General features: G+C 38.6%; 1 protein-coding gene across 1 annotated transcript in view; it reads right to left on the bottom strand.

Annotated features, from left to right (window-relative positions):
* The window catches only part of OTOGL (otogelin like), a 64,093-nt gene that overhangs the window by 34,319 nt on the left and 11,776 nt on the right, over positions 1 to 17,998 (bottom strand). Inside the window, exons 14-23 of the mRNA XM_053463662.1 lie at positions 15,127 to 15,250; positions 14,836 to 15,013; positions 14,129 to 14,253; positions 13,473 to 13,682; positions 12,937 to 13,102; positions 12,331 to 12,405; positions 11,863 to 11,915; positions 10,913 to 11,075; positions 10,249 to 10,356; positions 9,330 to 9,468 (exon numbers count right to left, since the gene is read on the bottom strand). Coding sequence (XP_053319637.1) covers positions 9,330 to 9,468; positions 10,249 to 10,356; positions 10,913 to 11,075; positions 11,863 to 11,915; positions 12,331 to 12,405; positions 12,937 to 13,102; positions 13,473 to 13,682; positions 14,129 to 14,253; positions 14,836 to 15,013; positions 15,127 to 15,250 — 1,341 coding nt within the window. The remainder of the gene's footprint in view (positions 1 to 9,329; positions 9,469 to 10,248; positions 10,357 to 10,912; positions 11,076 to 11,862; positions 11,916 to 12,330; positions 12,406 to 12,936; positions 13,103 to 13,472; positions 13,683 to 14,128; positions 14,254 to 14,835; positions 15,014 to 15,126; positions 15,251 to 17,998) is intronic.

The raw sequence follows: 17,998 nt of genomic DNA, 5'->3' as shown, positions 1-17,998 counted from the left end.
ACTTTGTCTATGTTACATTATCTCACAATGTAAAGGCTACTTGGTAAAAGGAGAACCTTGTTTCACAAAGGGAAGCCACGCATGTTCTGTATGATGTCACTCATCATCTCTCTATTAACATCAACACAAAGCTTACATTCTACCATACTGATTAACTTTTCTTTTTGGTACAAAAGCGATAAATGCAGTCAGGGCTGTCCACTTGGATTTAGTCAAAGTGGAGATCAGCAAAAGTTATGGTTTATCCTCAAGTGTATAAATATATATATATATATATATATATATATATATATATATATATATACAGTACCTCACAAAAGTGAGTACACCTCTCACATTTTTGTAAATATTTTATTATATCTTTTCATGTGACAACACTGAAGAAATGACACTCTGCTACAATGTAAAGTAGTGAGTGTACAGCCTGTATAACAGTGTAAATTTGCTGTCCCCTCAAAATAACTCAACACACAGCCATTAATGTCTAAACCTTGGCAACAAAAGTGAGTACTCCCCTAAGTGGAAATGTCCAAACTGGGCCCAATTAGCCATTTTCCCTCCACAGTGTCATGTGACTCATTAGGGTTAAAAGGTCTCAGGTGTGCATGGGGAGCAGCTATGTTAAATTTGGTGTTATCGCTCTCATACTGGTCACTGGAAGTTCAACATGGCACCTCCTGGCAAAGAACTCTCTGAGGATCTGAAAAAAGGAATTGTTGCTTTACATAAAGATGGCCTAGGCTATACGAAGATTGCCAAGACCCTGAAACTGAGCTGCAGCATGGTGGGCAAGACCATACAGCGGTTTCACAGGACAAGTTCCACTCAGAACAGGCCTCGCCATGATTAACCAAAGAAATTGAGTGCACATGCTCAGCGTCATATCTAGATAATAGACGTGTGAGTGCTTTCAGCATTATTGCAGAGGTTGAAGGGGTGGGGGTCAGCCTCTCAGTGCTCAGACCAAACGCCCCCCACCGCATCAAATTGGTCTGCATGGTGGTCGTCCCAGAAGGAAGCCTCTTCTAAAGATAATGCACAAGAAATCCTGCAGACAGTTTGCTGAAGACAAGCAGACAAAGGACATGGATTACTGGAACCATGGACATCACTGTATTTCACTTATGTTTACTCAATTTCTCTCCAAAGTCAGTGCAGGTCATGAACATTCAGGATCATAGTTGCTATATTAAACAAAGATTTGTTCTTCCAACAGAAACCTTAAAATTCAGAAGATCTAATAAATTAATTTAACATTAACGTAACTGTAAAAGAAGAAGCAGAATGACTCACCTTTGTATTATTAGAATTCAAACAGGAGACATTAAACTCTAAATGAACCATGTACCAAAAGCACATAGACCTTGTACTCGAAATCTAATAAAGATCCAAGGTAGACCAAGTTTAAGAGCACATTAGCCAAAGCGTTTAAGTTTACAGTAGCCTGACCTTTCCCAAACTTCAGGCCATATATCAATGTTGCCAAATTGATCTGATTCGGATTTAAAAGGTACACTTTGCACCATAGTTTCATTTGTAATAACACAACTGGAAGCAACATGAACTTTGAGTCAATTGTAGAAAAGGGTGCATGGGGATGTCCTATAAATCTATTTGTAGATGAGTGATTAGAGAAGACCGTTGCTCCCCTACATCTGAACATTCGCAGAAAGCATCTCCTATTATATAGTTATGAAAGATGGCTCACTGTCAGGATTCATTCATTAGGTTTTTTTGATGAGACCAGCAAGGAGGGTTGACCTCCTCAGTTCTGTAAACTAAGCGGTATATTAAATTCTGACATTGAAACTGCCGGTACAGTATAACTATCTCACTGCAAACAGATTACAGATACATTTTGATAAATGGTAAACTAATATGATGAGCATAAACACAGCAGATAGACTACTTCTATTCGGCTACTGCTTTTCATTTTTTTGTTTAAAAAAAGAGCGATACACCTGTTTACTGGCACTATCTCACACTCTCATCAGCTACAATTTCTAGCTCAGTGGAGCAGAAATTCCAAGCTAATAGGAAAAGCAGCATGGTAGTAATGATAAATGATAGAATGAGCATGCCTTCTCAATGCCAGATTAGGCATGAGTAACAAGACCATGTATTATTCACACAAGGAACAGTTCTCCAATTTTTCAAAAACAATACCCAAGATTAAGAACACATAATAATTTTCTAGCTGTGCCAAGCACCAACATGAAACATCTTAAATTGCCTGCCAAAGGGAAATACAGGGAATCATATTTCCAGTCTCTCTATGTAAGAGACAAGCGCTTTTATTATTATTTTTTTTTAAATCAAGGAAATCCCTTCATTACAAGTGTGTCCGTTTTAAACAACAGCTCATACAAATTAACCCTTGTCAATTTAATACCTATATATCATATAAGCCAAAACCATATAATATCAGAGGTTACAAGTTACAGGAAGCATGTACTATAGCTTAACACCAAAATTAGCCAAAATATATCTAAAGGTATATGGACACCCCTTTTATACATTTAATGTAGGTGTTTCATTGTTCACAGGTATATCAAATCAATATAGAAGACCTGGCGAGAGTGCCAGCAGCAGCGGGGGTTGCCGGAGCGCTGCAGGGAATTCTCCACTCTGGCAGCCGGGGAAGGTCTGCGCGATACGCGTAGACAACCTCTGCTGCTGCTAGCAGTTTCACCGGTGCTCGGTGAAAGAGGCTCCGGTGGAAGTGCCGGCAGCAGCTGAGGTTACTAGACAGTAGGATCCAGTTCCCCTGCAGCGCTGCAGTCATAGTCAGACCTCTATTTGAGGTCTGATTATAAGACTACCTTAATTCTAATACGAGGGGTATTTTTCAACTGAGAAAGTGTGTCCTGTTGCAGACCCTATGTATCATCTGGAAAAAGACATAGCTTACCTCAAAGATCCTTTGTAATATCGGAATAGGCCAAAAAGGAACCAGAAATTAGTCCGAATCATTTTTTGTCGCGTTTGCACATGTCGACTTGACAGTAATTAGATGGTGCTTTTTCTGGGGTCATACAGGTTTAAACAAGCTGTGCTTAGTGTTTTGGCAGCATTCCCAGAAGATGTGGTTAAGGTTTAAAGTGGGTACCTAACCATTGAAAGCCCCCAAAAAACTAACAGGTCCTGCTTATTAAGTATTAGCAAATGCAAACTCTACAGGAACAAATCAAGGATAGGCTGCAAAAGGTTACCTACAACAAAAGAAAAAAGGTTATAGTCACTGGCATAACTACAGGGGTCGTGACCCCTGCGGCCCCTTCTTTCTGTCTCCTTGTACCGGTTCAAAATTGTTTAGAAAGGGCCCTTCCTTCTAAACTATTTTGAACCGGCACAGGGAGATAGGAATGTATCAGGGTCACGTGAAGTTGGGGGTCCCGGGACAATTTTTCCCACCGGGACCCTGTGGTTTCTAGTGATACCAGGGATATCTATGCTGAAACAAATCCTATCTCAGATCTCAAACAACATACTTAATTATGTTGGAGAGGTGTAAAGATGAGGAAAAGAAAAATAAAGATCCTGTAGACCTCAAGCTTCTTCTGCTGGTAGGCTGTTCCACATACCCACCACCCTCTCATTAAAACAAATCTTCCTCACATTAGTTAAACTTTATTACATTAAATAAAAGTAAAAATCTCAGGAGGAGCTTACTTAATATGGAAATGACAATTAACCATTTCAGTGTCTGTAAGGAAAGCTGTGCATTAATTTACCTGTACAGGCAAGCAAGGATTATATATTAATTTAGAGTAGCTTCTATAGCAAGCACTGTATGTGTGAAGTACATGCCTATCCTCTTTCTCCTGTGTTTCTTTCTTCAATGCAGCAGGACACTGTCTCACATGCTGACGCCCCCCCCTCCCTTGTGCACAAGTCTAGTATTTGTATGTATAATTTTATGATATACAGTATGTATGTATATATATATATATATATATATATATATATATACCTCTTTAATGTTGTTAACTTCAAAGTAACTTCAGAAGAGGTTCTCTTTTTCCACCTATCAGAACACTGTATATATTAATTTCTGCATTGGTTTCAAAGAGAATTACAACCGCTTACTCTTCTTGATATTCTCACAATTATGTGCAATCTCACATGGAAGTCACAAGGGCAATATCAGTTTCTTAATTAGCAATTAGTTTCAGTTCAAAGTAGGTACAATCCTTCATCAATTACTAAATGCAATTCACTAGACGTGAACAAATTACCCTTTGTAAGCCACTCTGTTTCATTTAAGAGTCAGAACCCAAAGACCTACCAGTTATCGCAGAGTCACACCTGTCTCTGACACAATGCATCTAGCTTTAATATGACAAAAAGTACACAGGCTGGGTTATCATCACCCACGTCATTGTCTCCAGCATATGAGAAGTCTGTAGGCAATGTGCCATCACAGTTGTATTTCTTCCAGTTTTACGCATGAACTTTAGAACTCTAACTTTAGAACTCCAAAGAACACGGGTCATTTGAGAACTAATAAACACAACTAGACAAGCTGTTAAAAGCAAAGCATCAAGGAACTTTTTTTACGTTCTTTAACATTAATATTGCTACTTTTATCTCTTCAAATACTCATAACACTCACAGTAATACCATGTAACCCGAAGCCAAATCAACTGATGATTAAATGAGGGGTATGCATCATTGGAGAAACCTTCACTTAATTCCCATGATATATCGTGGTTCGAGGGTACCATTACAAAATCGCAGGACCAAACTCATCAACAAATATGGATCTATCTGGAGTAATCCAGTAGTGGTTTTCCATAAAACCATTCCTACTACAGTGGGGTTTCACCTTGCTTATACACTCACTGGCCGCTTTATTAGGTACAACTTGCTAGTGGAGGTCCACTCAGAACTGCCTTCATTCTTCGTGGCATACTTTCTACAAGGTGCTGGAAACATTCCTCAGAGGTTTTGGTCCATATGAACATGATGGCATCACGCAGTTGCTGCAGATTTTTTGGCTGCATATCCATGATACAAATCTCCTGCTCCAACACATCCCAAAGGTGCTCTATTGGATTGAGATCTGGTGAATGTGGAGGCCATTGGAGTACAGTAAACTCATTGTCATGTACATGATGTGAGCTTTGTGACATGGTGTATTATCCTGCTGGAAGATGGGTACACTGTGGTCATAAAGGGATGGACATGGTCAGCAACAATACTCAGGTAGGTTGTTGCATTTAAATAATGCTCAATTGGTACTAAGGGGCCCAAAGTGTGCCAAGAAAATGTCCCCCACAATATTACATCATCACCAGCCTGAACTGTTGATACAAGGCAGGATGGATCCATTCTTTCATGTTGTTTACACCAAATTCTGACCCTGCCTTCTGAATGTCACAGCTGGAATTGAGACTCATCAGACTAGGCAATTTTCTTCCAGTCTTCCACTGTCCAATTTTGGTGAACCTGAGCAAATTGTAGCCTCGGTTTCCTGTTCTTAGCTGACAGGAGTGGGACCTGGTGTGGTCTTCTGCTGCTGTAGCCCATCTGCTTCAAGGTTCAACATGTTGTGCATTCAGAGATGGTATTCTGCATACCTTGGTTGTAACGAGTGGTTATTTGAGTTACTGTCTCCTTTCTGTCATCTCAAACCAGTCTGCCCATTCTCCTATGACCTCTGACATCAACAATGCATTTTCGTCCACACAACTGTCGCTCTCTGGATATTTTCTCTTTTTCGGACCATTCTCTGGAAACCGTGGTTGTGCGTTATAATCCCAGTAGATCAGCAGTTTCTGAAATACTCAGACCAGCCCATCTGGCACCAACAACCATGTCACGTTCAAAGTCACTTAAATCCCTTTCTTTCCCATTTTGATGTTCAGTTTGAACTTCAGCAAGTTGTCTTGACTACGTCTACATACTTAAATGCATTGAGTTGCTGCCATGTGATTGGCTGATTAGCTATTTGTGTTAACAAGCAATTGAAAAGGTGTACCTAAGTGGCCAGTGAGTGTATATTTATATTTACAGAGAAATTACACTATGCAAGCCCCAACACTTAACTAACATTATTTCATCAGCCTAAAGACCCAACACCAGAATTTGTTACAAGGATGAGGATCATTATGCCTGGGAAGAGGTATTGGGAGAGGAGTGGAGGCCCTCGAGACATTTAACCTTTCTTGCACATAAGTACAGAGAATTGACTTTGCTTGCACTGCTATATGAAATAGAAGGCAAAAAGCTAAGCAAGGACAAGTGAGAACTAAGCTGAAATTACATGGTTTAGTAGGGAGGGTACAATTTAAGCATGGAGGAGGCACAATATGACAAAAACAGGCACCTCTATCAAAATGGTTGAAAAAGGTTAAACCACATTTGAAAAGCCAAACATATAGACTTTGTGGTTTGTTCATGGCCCTCAAAACCTTAAGTACTAAGGCAACCACTTGCAGCTAACTACAAAAAAGCAGTACAGTTGTATGTTGTAAAATGGGGTGGACTTTTGTCTAATGAGCGGATGAGGCTCAGGTGATAAAAAGGACATGCAAATTTAGCCCCATGTCTTAGTCACACTTTTAAAAGTTCCTGAATGATCTACATTTGGTAGTATGAGAAAATCCTAAAACATACTTTGCTCGGGGATCTTGTGTAGTATGAATGAACTGTAATGATGCCCAACTGACACATCCACTTCATAAAACTTAATTTTGCCCTAAATTTTTAATTAAGGCACGTCTCTACATGAACTCACTACCAATTTTCCATTTGGCAGATTAACCATAATCCTGTTATTTTGCACATCCTGTATATAGCTTTTAGAATGTCCATCATTAACATGGAAATTGTTCAGGTTAGCACCACTCACTCATCATGGGTTACGGTTTCAGGAACAAATTCTCTATTGAATTGTTAATGCGTTGTGTCTTTCTTTCCTTAATCACTTAGGCTTCCATGGGTGACTATTTTACTTTAAGAAAATGAAATTCTGTATACGTGCTGTGGGAAAAAATAACCTCTTTATTTCATTGCATTGTTTGAGTTATTTGATACCACCATTATTTTTTTATTAAGTAGCAATGATTGAGAAGCTCTGACATTTCAATTACTTGTAGAAGGACTGCATGTTGGCAATGCCGCCAACTAATAAAAGCCTAGATTAATCCTACATTTTTGTGCATTGTTTAAAAGCAAAAATGGTGTCATGGTTATTTTGAGAAAAGACACATTTTTAATAAAGAATTTTATCCTGGACCAGTCTGAGTGATTAGTGTCGGCTTTGTGAGCCATCATTTCTTCAATAAATGTATTCATTTGAATTGATCTAATTTAACTCAGGGCCACAGCTGGCTAGTACTTTTTCTATATAATGCACTATAAGCAGCATACAAATATACTTTTTATAAATAAATACACCCCTATTTGCTAGTATAAATCTAGTACTCTGGCAATGGTAAAAACAAAAAAGACCATAGGGTAGATTATATTACTTGACAAAAAGCACTGTTTTCATCTCAGTATTCTCTAATGAAGTCTATGTAGGAATTTATTTTCTATTATTAGTTATATATTTCTTCACCAGTGATAGAATCTGGACCCTTGTTTCATAAGAACCTTCTGAAAACTTGAGTAACAACGAAGCAAACTACTAAAAAAATAACTGTGTATTTGAAATTCTATATTCATTCTGACATCTTCCTATGGAAATGAAATACAATGGTTCCGATATGCTTCTGATAATTTGCAAGACATGCTGTGGATACATTATATTTTCCTTCCTATGATACATTCAGGTTCTATTATAATATTAGTCAGTAGGAAATTACATAGTTCCAATATGTTATTGAGCTCTCTGTAAGAATTACCATGTATAGTTTATCATTTAATAATGTACATTTACTGATGACCAATTTTATAATGAAACTGACTGTACAGAGTCAGGTGCACAGGGTGCACAGCACCCAGGCAGCAGGGAACGGAGGAGAGAGGGTTGCAGAGCAGTCGCTAGATAGAGGCAATTGTGTTATTTTCCCAATATAAAGATGTTGACCCTATATTATGAACAAACAGGAAAGTGGCAAAGATAAATTGTGGATTGTAATAGACATGTGCATTTTTGTTAGCATTTTGTTGGATTCTTCACTTTCACCTGAGTCTTTCACTCTCTCACACTTCATCTTAATGTCTCCATATCTTCTCCACCAACCACCTCTGTGCCCCCTTCTCCTTTTCTTATCATCTACTTCTTGTATTGCCTCTTCTCCTGCTTTTTGCTCTGTTAACCTGGCTTTCAGGAGCACTTCTGCAACAGGGCAGAGCCTTGGCGCACAGCCCGGGGATAGCTTCACCCCTGATTGGAGGAATGGGGAGAGGTTGTCCCCGTGGGATGTGCCATGGCTCTGCTCTTTTGTTGAAGAACTCCAAGAGGTCAGAATAATGCAGACAGATTTGCGGAGAAAGAGACGTGCAGAAACACTCCAAGAGCATACCTGGGAACTCTCCGGGTTTGGCACTGCTTCTCCACTTATCTTGACACGCCTCACTCCCCACCCATTTTTCCTTTAAATGGGAGTGTTTCCCCTACATCACCGGGAACACCCCCTACATCAGCAGGAACTCTCATTAACGTCAGCGGGACCGGCCGTTGACGTCAGTGCGCAGTCCTGGCCGCGTCCCGCAAGGGAAGGCCCCGGGCAGCTGGAGCCCAGAAGTTCCCAGGTATGTCTCAGAGGCCTGGATAGTGCAGCGGATAGTGGACCAAGAAAGAAGACAGCGGAAGCGAAGAACAAGAAGAGGCATGACAACAAGCAGAGCTGTGGAAAAGAAGACAGGCACACAGAAGTGGTGGGTGGAAATGGTAGGTAGATATTGGGAGAAAGAGTGTAAGAGAAAGTGTGAAAGACTAAATGAGAGCAAGTGACAACAAACTTCGTTTACAAATAGAAAAGGCCATATGAATTTTATATGAACCGAATGGACAAATACAAAACAAAAAATGTGTCTGAATCATTTTTGGTCCATGTGCACAAGTCTAGTGCCTAATGCTTGAACGTTTTGAGATGAAGACAAAGCACCCAAACATGCTACTGTTATCTCTTGAAATACTCATAATACTCACAGTAATACCATGTAACTCAAAGCCAAATCAACTGATGAATAAATGAGGGGTATGCATCATTGGAGAAACCTTCACTTAATTCCCATGAAATATCAAATAGACAAATACAAAACATGTGCTCCATGTGCACAAGTCTAGTGCCTAATGCCTGAACATTCTGAGATGAAGACGAAGCACCCAAACATTTATATTTATAACATATGGAGGGCGTACAAAATCTTACCTTAACAAGAAAGACTTGACAGTCACTGACATAGTCATATTCCAAACCATCAAAAGTGTGATAGTGCCGGTCACCATACACTGTACATACTGAAGGGCAGGGGTAGCTGGTGCAGTTAAATACCCCTCTTTTACAAACACTGCAAGGATAAATGTAGGAAATTAAATATTATGCAAACCGACTTCATTGTGAGCTTTTCCAAACAAGTTACACTATATATGACCAAAAGTATGTGAACACCCCTTTGGATGTTGCAGCCTCACCCATTGTGTCTGTATGGTTTATTCACCAAAGGGAGAGATTTCAGGAGAGTCTGTTGGAGAGTTATGGTTTCACCTCATTCATTTATTATTAATTATGAAGAGCTAGACTGTTCCAGGCAATATGGCAGCACTTCTGATGAAGTCCTCTACCTGATCCTCCAAGAGGGGAAAGGACATCACGAAAACGCAGTCATTTTGTCCTGAGTTCAACTTAGGGCAAAATGATAACACTTTTGGTGACGTCATCTCCCCCAATTGGAGGATCGGGGAGAGGACATCACTGGAAGCGCCACTGGGTTATGTCTACGAAGATGCGTACGAAGATTGAAGGCAGAAGGTATGGAAACATTTAGCGAGAGTGAGAGAGAGAGAGCGAATGAGAGTGTGAGAGTGTGAAAGAGTATGAGTGTGGCCCCAGATATTTTGGATGACATTTTTTTTTTCATAAAATCAGAGTACGATGAAGTCTTTAGAAGACATACTGTTGGTTAGATGTTTTGTTTTTTTAAAAGAATGTTGGTAGCATTTAAGATAAAAATACTCACTTTGTTAGACACTGTTTTCATGGCAGAGATCCCAGTGAAGTCATTGTGAACATGTATTTTAAACTGACACTTGGGTGATATAGAAATATTAAATGAGCAGATTTAACTTACCAGGTGTAACAAGGTGTAGATATAACCTCTCCAGATAAGTACTCCCAGTCCTTCCAGGTACATGGACAACTATCGGGAACATAACATTTTCCTTTGTGTTCTGCCATGCTTGAAAATAATAAAAACAAAAATCACATATAAGCAAAAAAAGATAATACAAATATAAATACTTAAAACACGAATGATACCTTGAGATCAACATTTGGGTGTGTATATCCATAAAAAATACAGCATTACATTGTCAAGTGTTTTTGGTTAATCTCTGATTTTAGAGCGCCCAGCCAGCCAATATCAAATCCTTTGACTTTGAAATGACCAGCTATTATGCATGGCCCTGATTAATAACATCCCCTACCTCTTAATAATTATTTAATTCCACTATACATAATGAAGGCCCAACCTTAATGACTTATGCTAAATGAATAGTTCGACTGGCCCTGTATACTGTATGGTTATATCAGTGATATTTCCTCAGGTTCCTCACCCATACATGACTCACATCACTCTCATAGTGAAGCATGGGGGTAATTAAGAGTTCTTCGTTCAACCTTCATCATTATCAGCAAAGTGATATTTTTTACATTTTCAATGTTGTAATTTATAATTTTCCAATCAACGCAGATACCTATACACTCTTGCTAGGTTATGTTAGTTAAGAACTTACCCTGGTGGGCAGATACACCCACTGGCACATGGAGGTGATGGAACACAGGTGAAATTCATAGCCAAGCTGGCACAGGTCACTTCACAGTTGACACCAGCTGAGGGTAAACCAGGCACTGGGTTCCTGCAATCAAAGTATATTTTCCCTTCTGGACAACTCTGACCTTCAATGTAAAATAAGTGTATAATGAAGGTTACTTTAATTCATGACAAAGCCGTGCAGAGTAAATCATTGTTGGTACACCAATGTGGCAAGATGCCTTGACTAAACTTGACTAAAAGCCAGGACATCCTAACAGGCTTATTGCCACAAGTTTTAAGGATATACTGGTATGTCCTAAGGGGACCCCAAGATCATAACGAAATATGACAAAAGCCCCTACATCTCTGTTCTTATCTCCAAATTCTCTTCTAACTGTATTCTGTGTTTTGCTCATGACTTGTCTCCAGCTGTTATCAACACTATTGCATCTGCGTTGCACCTATTCTCTTGCGCTGCCAGATTAGGTCCTACATACTAAAAACCCATCTGTTCAGTGGACTAACTTCTTAGCTCCTCAAAATCCACATTTTAGAAACAAACCTTCTCCCCCGACACTGACCATATACTTTTTCACAAGACTTCAACTACACCCATCGAAACACCCATACCCAAGTAGCCCCACAACCTCTGTCTTATTGCTCCTCAACTTTCTTATGGATTGTAGGCTCTAAAGTACAGGACCCTCTACCATTATGTCTTTTGTATATTATTGTTAATTTTGTATGCTGACAAATTTAATATTATATTAAGTTTTGTATTCTTCTCTATTGTTATACTGCTATGAAATGTAGTAATAATAATAGTAATAATGATAAATGTTTTGATATCCTTCCTCTCATATGAAAATATATAAAGCATATTAAAAAAATTTACTTTAGGTCTAACAAAAAATACATTGAGCTCCTTACCTGCGATGGTTGTAGCAGTTTCAGTACACCTCATTGTTCCATTCAAACACTGGCTGGCATAAGAAAAGGAAACTTCTTTACCTTCATCATTAATCATAGTGCCAAAATGTTACCCAAACATATCTAAATATTTTGTTGAACATTTTAACTTAGTATGGCTGAAATAAATTGAAAATTTTTTACCGAAATGTATTAAAATTCTTACGAGTCCAAATGCACAAGTAATATCTATGCATTATTGTTAAATTGTTGATTAAATTGTTATTAGTTGGGTCAAGCAGCATTTTTAAAAATAGGGAGGCGCAGGAAAAAAACTTAAGGATTTTAGAAAACTGACATGGATCTCAGTTTTAACATAGGAATTAATTTATGCTAATGGGAAACATTATGTCTGGGCTTTGTAAATACCAAATATGTCTTACTGTAGTAATGCTTTGCTATACAAAGGCATGATAAGCTGAGTCTTACCAAGATCCAGAGGGTCTTAAGATCACTTCCCCAGGATAGAATACTCTGCCTTTAAAATAACAACGGCAACTAGATCTATCGGGAAAAAAAAATAATTACAATCCAACAAGGAATATCAAGGAGGCAGAGTGACATATAGGGGTGTATAAGGCATATCTGGGGGACAGAGTGGCGTATAGTGGGGTTAAAAGGCATATCTGGGAGGCAGAGTGGCATATGGAGGGTATGAGGCATTTCTGGGGGGCAGAGTGGCCTATAAGGGGGTATAAGGCATATCTGGGGGCAGAGTAGCATATAACGGGGTATAAGGCATATCTGGGGAGGCAGTTGTGCATAACTGAGGGCAGGTGGACAAATAAAAGGAAATAAAAACAAAAAAATGCATTTTTCTCAATCATCTTTTTTTTTTAAATATGAAAAAAAATGTTTACATGTGAATTAATATTTACTAGTAAAACTTTTTTCTTATAGGGTAGTCTTTTATCTTTTTTTCTTTAATTAATATTCAAATTTTGGGGGGTCATCTTATAATCGAGCAAATATGGTATATATATATATATTGCTAAAGGCTGTATACTGTGCAGTCACACAATACAAAATACTTACACTGGCACACAGAAGTTAAGAGTCTCATCAAAGTACTTCCCGTCTGGACAGTTGCAACCTTCAACGCACTCGTCAGTGCAGACTTCTCCAGCAGATAGAGAGGAACAAGTCCGCCCACAATATGAGGTGCACTGGTGGTATAACATCCCATATCGACATATAACCCCTGAAGGACAGAGTATGGGAACGTGGTGAGCATGTTTATTTCCCTAGAACAGAAACAGCCACAAACGGGGCTATGCCACGAACATTTAAATGTGGTCAGCAGACAGGGAGATATTTTAGGCTCCATTAAGATGACATACTTAATTATATATGAAACTGCATATCTAAGCCTACTCCAACCATTCACACTAATGGAATTTAACCAAATACAGCCTATTTTATCTCGTGCCTTCAAATTCACATGGGCTATCTCAACTGCGGTGCCAACTGTGTTATCATTTAATTGATTTACTAAGAATACAATTAAGGATGATCTTAAAACAAGAGTGGGTGACCAATACAGTCCTGTCCCACAAAAGATTGCTACTCACCACAGAAGGACACTTTTGACCTGAAATTGATCATGATGCCATGGTTGTTGCAGATGTAAGCATAGTGGGCTAGTGCGTTGCACAGACAGTTGCTCCCACATTTGCATGCATCAAAACGACACAACTGGTAATATAACCCAGGGCTCACATATGAATGGCATGGCGCAAACAGTTCTTGGTTGATAACATCACAGTACATAGCATATCCAACTGAAAGACAATAATCAATAGAACATGGTAGATTATGAATAAGATAATTCACTGGGATGTATGATAATATATAACGTATAATATTAATATAAAATAAAATATAATATTCTGTCAGACTGTGGTATATATTTCACAAACATTTCTACTAATGTTATACAGTACAAATACAGTACAAATATGCTATACGTAACCACAATATGTGAAGTGACTTTTCTGACCACTTTTTGTCTTACGAATATATGCACAAATATTGTTTTTGTATTACGAGGACAGACTAAGCTTGTACCTGGAGCATCTCCATTCCAGAACCACTGCAAGATACAAATGAACTGGCCTTACTGGTAGGCCCACCCACCAAAACCATTTTGCTCAACACACACTCTCCCTTGTTCTTACTTATTGCTGCCAATAAAGCCATGTGGCAAACAGTAACATTTAGGTCTTACCATTTTGAAGGCTGATGTCACATGGATCCACTATAGGAATATTTACTGGTGTTAAGCAAGCTGAAGATATCTTCCATGCATTGGCATGAAGCTGAGCAGTTCCTTCAATCATACCTGCTGGAGAACTAATGAAGGAAGATACCAAATAGATCCTACATTAATCTGTTCAAATTAAAATGTCAAATAAATTCAAATGATTGCAATTACCAGTACCCCACTGACTCTTGTTAATTCATCATGGGTTGCTACTGGCATGCAGTCGGAACTCCTGAAATACATTTCAGTAAGATTGGTGGAAGCATTTCCAACAGCTTCGCCATGATATATAACCTGGTTGTAATTATGGTGGCAAGTGTTCCACTGTCTTGCACAGGTAGGCAAAGTTTCCACACAAAAATAAAAATCATAGGTGGTTATGGGGCATTTAGTAAAATACCATCACAATGCTTGTTGTTGCATAGCCTTGATGGCTGGTTACTCATAAAAAAGAGACAAATGCATGCAAGGGAAACAGGATAATGTGGGGGGTAGTGGAGGAACATGATGTAATGGGTGCTGGAGAGGAGAAATCAAGCATTGAGATTTGGGGGGGGAAGAGTAATCTCTTTGGCTGCAACAGGTTGCTCTTAAAAAGATTTCTAAAAAATAGAACACTTTATAAAAGTTATACATTTAATAATAAATGTACTTAAAGTTGTCACGCTTACAGAAAGTCATCTCTAAGGTTGCCATTAAAGGTTCCACAGAGACCTAGAGTTCGCCGCTTCCAGGTGCTGCTGGCCTGAATGTAAAGCCTGTCTCCACCTTTGGCAAACTGAATCCTTATTCCAAATTTTGTCTTTAATTGCACAAACATAGATGACAAATTCCGAACCTCAATATCCCCTGTGGGACAAAGAAACTGTGATTGAGTCAGGGAAACTTTTGCAGAAGGACATTATAATGTCATGAATCTCCAAAACGTATCAGTGATTCATTTTTCTCCACAAAAATCTTACCATTCAAGATAAGGCCTTGGTTTGTTCCGAAATGGACTTCACCGTCACGGAGTATAGTTACTTGTTTATTTATATCTTCATCTAACACCAGTGTAATGGACTGGATACAAGCATGGTCAAAATTCTGAAAGAGATAACATACATTTCAGGCTTTATTTTAAATAATGTTAGAATGTATTTACTATTTTCTATGTCTTTTTATTTATCCATTTCCTAAGCTTTTAATGACTGCATTATTCTGCTTTTTATTCTGCTTTTAATTCTGTTTTTTATCAACCTACATTTTATCACCAATAAATGAGGATGCTTGGCATTTTGTAATCAGCAACTACTAAGAGTGCGAGTCAGCATAGTTACTGGATCACTATAATTCCTTTCTTTGTCAAATATATCTTTTTCTAAAGGTGATAGTTCAACCACAAAAGGACGTTCACACATTAAATTGTTTAAAGAACTAAAGGTTTTGCATTGAAATATTGCTACATTCTAAATGAATAGCAAAGCATACGTTTGAACTATGGTGGGAATATGTTTGTAAGTATATTTAATGTCATGTTGACATTAAAAAAATGCATTTGATACAAGTCTGCCATTTTAAACAAATTACCGTAAACTATAATTTTTTAGGGCTTTATTGGGTAAATTGTCTCCTAAATTCTGTTGATCCACACGCCCTAGTGTATAAATGAATATTATGGGACTTACTTATACAAATCAGGCAGACGAGGAGCTCCACACAAAGAGCCTTTGTTAGTTACAGTGAAATTCTTCACTCCACTTTAAACACTTGGCTGATAGCCTCCTATTTGTATGTTCTCTCACTAGCCTCAAAAGACAATGGGCAGGACACTGCCCAGTCTAATGAGAGCTTTCATTCATCTGCTTGGTAGTAAATTAGATCATTCCCTGCCAATCAGAAGAATGATGTATCTTATTAAGACACCTGTTTGTGTTGTAATAGAATCGCGTACTTGTGCAACCATGCAAAAGATATCCAAGGAATGACTGAATGTTAACACAGAAAGTATTTGGTCTTCTTATGGGAAAAAATAGCTATAGGGAAAACCAAAGAAAACCAAAAAAGAAAAGTTTAAATGAAAAACAAAATATTTAAGAAAAGTCTGGGCAAAAACAAATTCAGAAGCAGAATTGGTGACAACTGGCTACAGGTAATATATGTTGATAAGACACCAAATTATTACACTGAGCCTGTCATCTAATGCCAAATTATCCAACTAGCAGCCTACAAGCCCCTCATCCCTCTCAAAATGTATTGGTTATTCCAACCTATTTTGAAAAAACTATAAACTTTTCCTGTACTACATTATTAACTTTGTTCCAACCACAAACTTAATGATGCTATACAGCTATTGACCCTTAAAAACCTGGAAAAAATATAGACGTTTAATATCCAGAATGTATACAAGAAACAAAAACTGTCTGCGCTTCTTACCCTAATAAAGTTGGCAACAAATATATAAACATAATATAAATGAGAGGTTTTGGTTATATGAATTGGCCAAAGCATAATTAAGCTCACCCACCACGTCAAGGCACACTCTCAATAGGGTGAGAACCTACTCTCACCTCCTACATAGTGGGCACACAAAGCAGTTTATACTGCTACTAAAACCTTATTAATGTGTTGGGGGAGGTGCAATTAAACCTCCTCCCTATTAACACCTGGACAGCAAGCTGCAACCAGACTGATGAGGAGCCAACAACCTCAAATATGTGCAAACAGGGAAAAGAAAAAATGTCGGTGCGCTAAGCTAGTCACAGGCTCAAATAATATAAATGTATAATACGAGGCCTACCAAACAGGTGTAAGCATGCTGCAAGAAACAGTGTATTGGCTGTACAATGTATACAAAAAGCAAAAACTGTCTGCGCTATCCAGAATGTACTTATTGATTTAGATGTCAGGTCTTAAGAGCTCTCAGTTTTTTTCAATGTTTAAAAAACATTTAAACATATTTGAATATTGTATCTAGTATTGTATCCGATTGTAAAAGAATCTAAGAGAGGACTACACAGGAGCTTCACCCTAATTGGGGTAAGTTATTCCCTAGGGGCAGAAATTAGGGACCCCTAATGAAAATAAAGCAAAGAGCTGTGAATTTCTGTTTGAATTTTGTTGGTGCTTTCATTCTTACTCGCGGACTCACCCACTCTCATTCTCATTCACACTCTCTCACACTCATATTCACTCTCTCTCACTTTCTCTCGGAATGTCTTCCTTCCATCTCCACCGACTGATTCTGTGTCCCTATCTCAGTGCCACACAGTCCTGCTTCTTATTTTGTATCATCTTGTTTTCCTGTCTTCTTCCTTTTGTCTTCTTTCTTTGTCCACTGCTCCAAAAAGTCTTCTTTCTTTGTCCGCTTCTATGTAAGCATGTAAGCCAAAGAGCATGACCTCCCGGTGAACTTCTGCAAGTTGGTGGAGCTTCCGCACACAATCCCTCCCCGGATTTTAGGTACAGGGAGAGGGTATGCCCGGAGGCGCTACACTTTTGGGAAGTTCATTGTGATGTTACTTTGGGTAAAAGGGTGGAGCCTCCAGGCATGCTCTCTCACCATTTCCTTCAATCAAGGGATAAGATGTGCCCGAAAAATCCACCATTTTGCGAAAGTTCACTCTCAGGGGAAAGAGTGTGCCTTGAAGTTCGACATTTAGCCGTAGTTCACAGAAGGTCATGTCCACAGAGAAGCAGATAAAGAAAGATGACAGGAAGGTGCAAGAGATGAAGCGGAGCTGCACAGCATGGAGACAGGGACACAGAAGCGATCGGCGGGGAAGGTAGGTGGACATTCTGAGAAAGCGTGAGAGAGAGTGAATTAGAATATGAGAGAGTGTAAATGAGTGGTTA

This window comes from Spea bombifrons, chromosome 4, assembly GCF_027358695.1.
Source record: "Spea bombifrons isolate aSpeBom1 chromosome 4, aSpeBom1.2.pri, whole genome shotgun sequence".
NCBI lineage: Eukaryota > Metazoa > Chordata > Amphibia > Anura > Pelobatidae > Spea > Spea bombifrons.
Note: the sequence above shows the minus strand (reverse complement) of the source record. Positions and strands in the feature narration are given on the sequence as shown.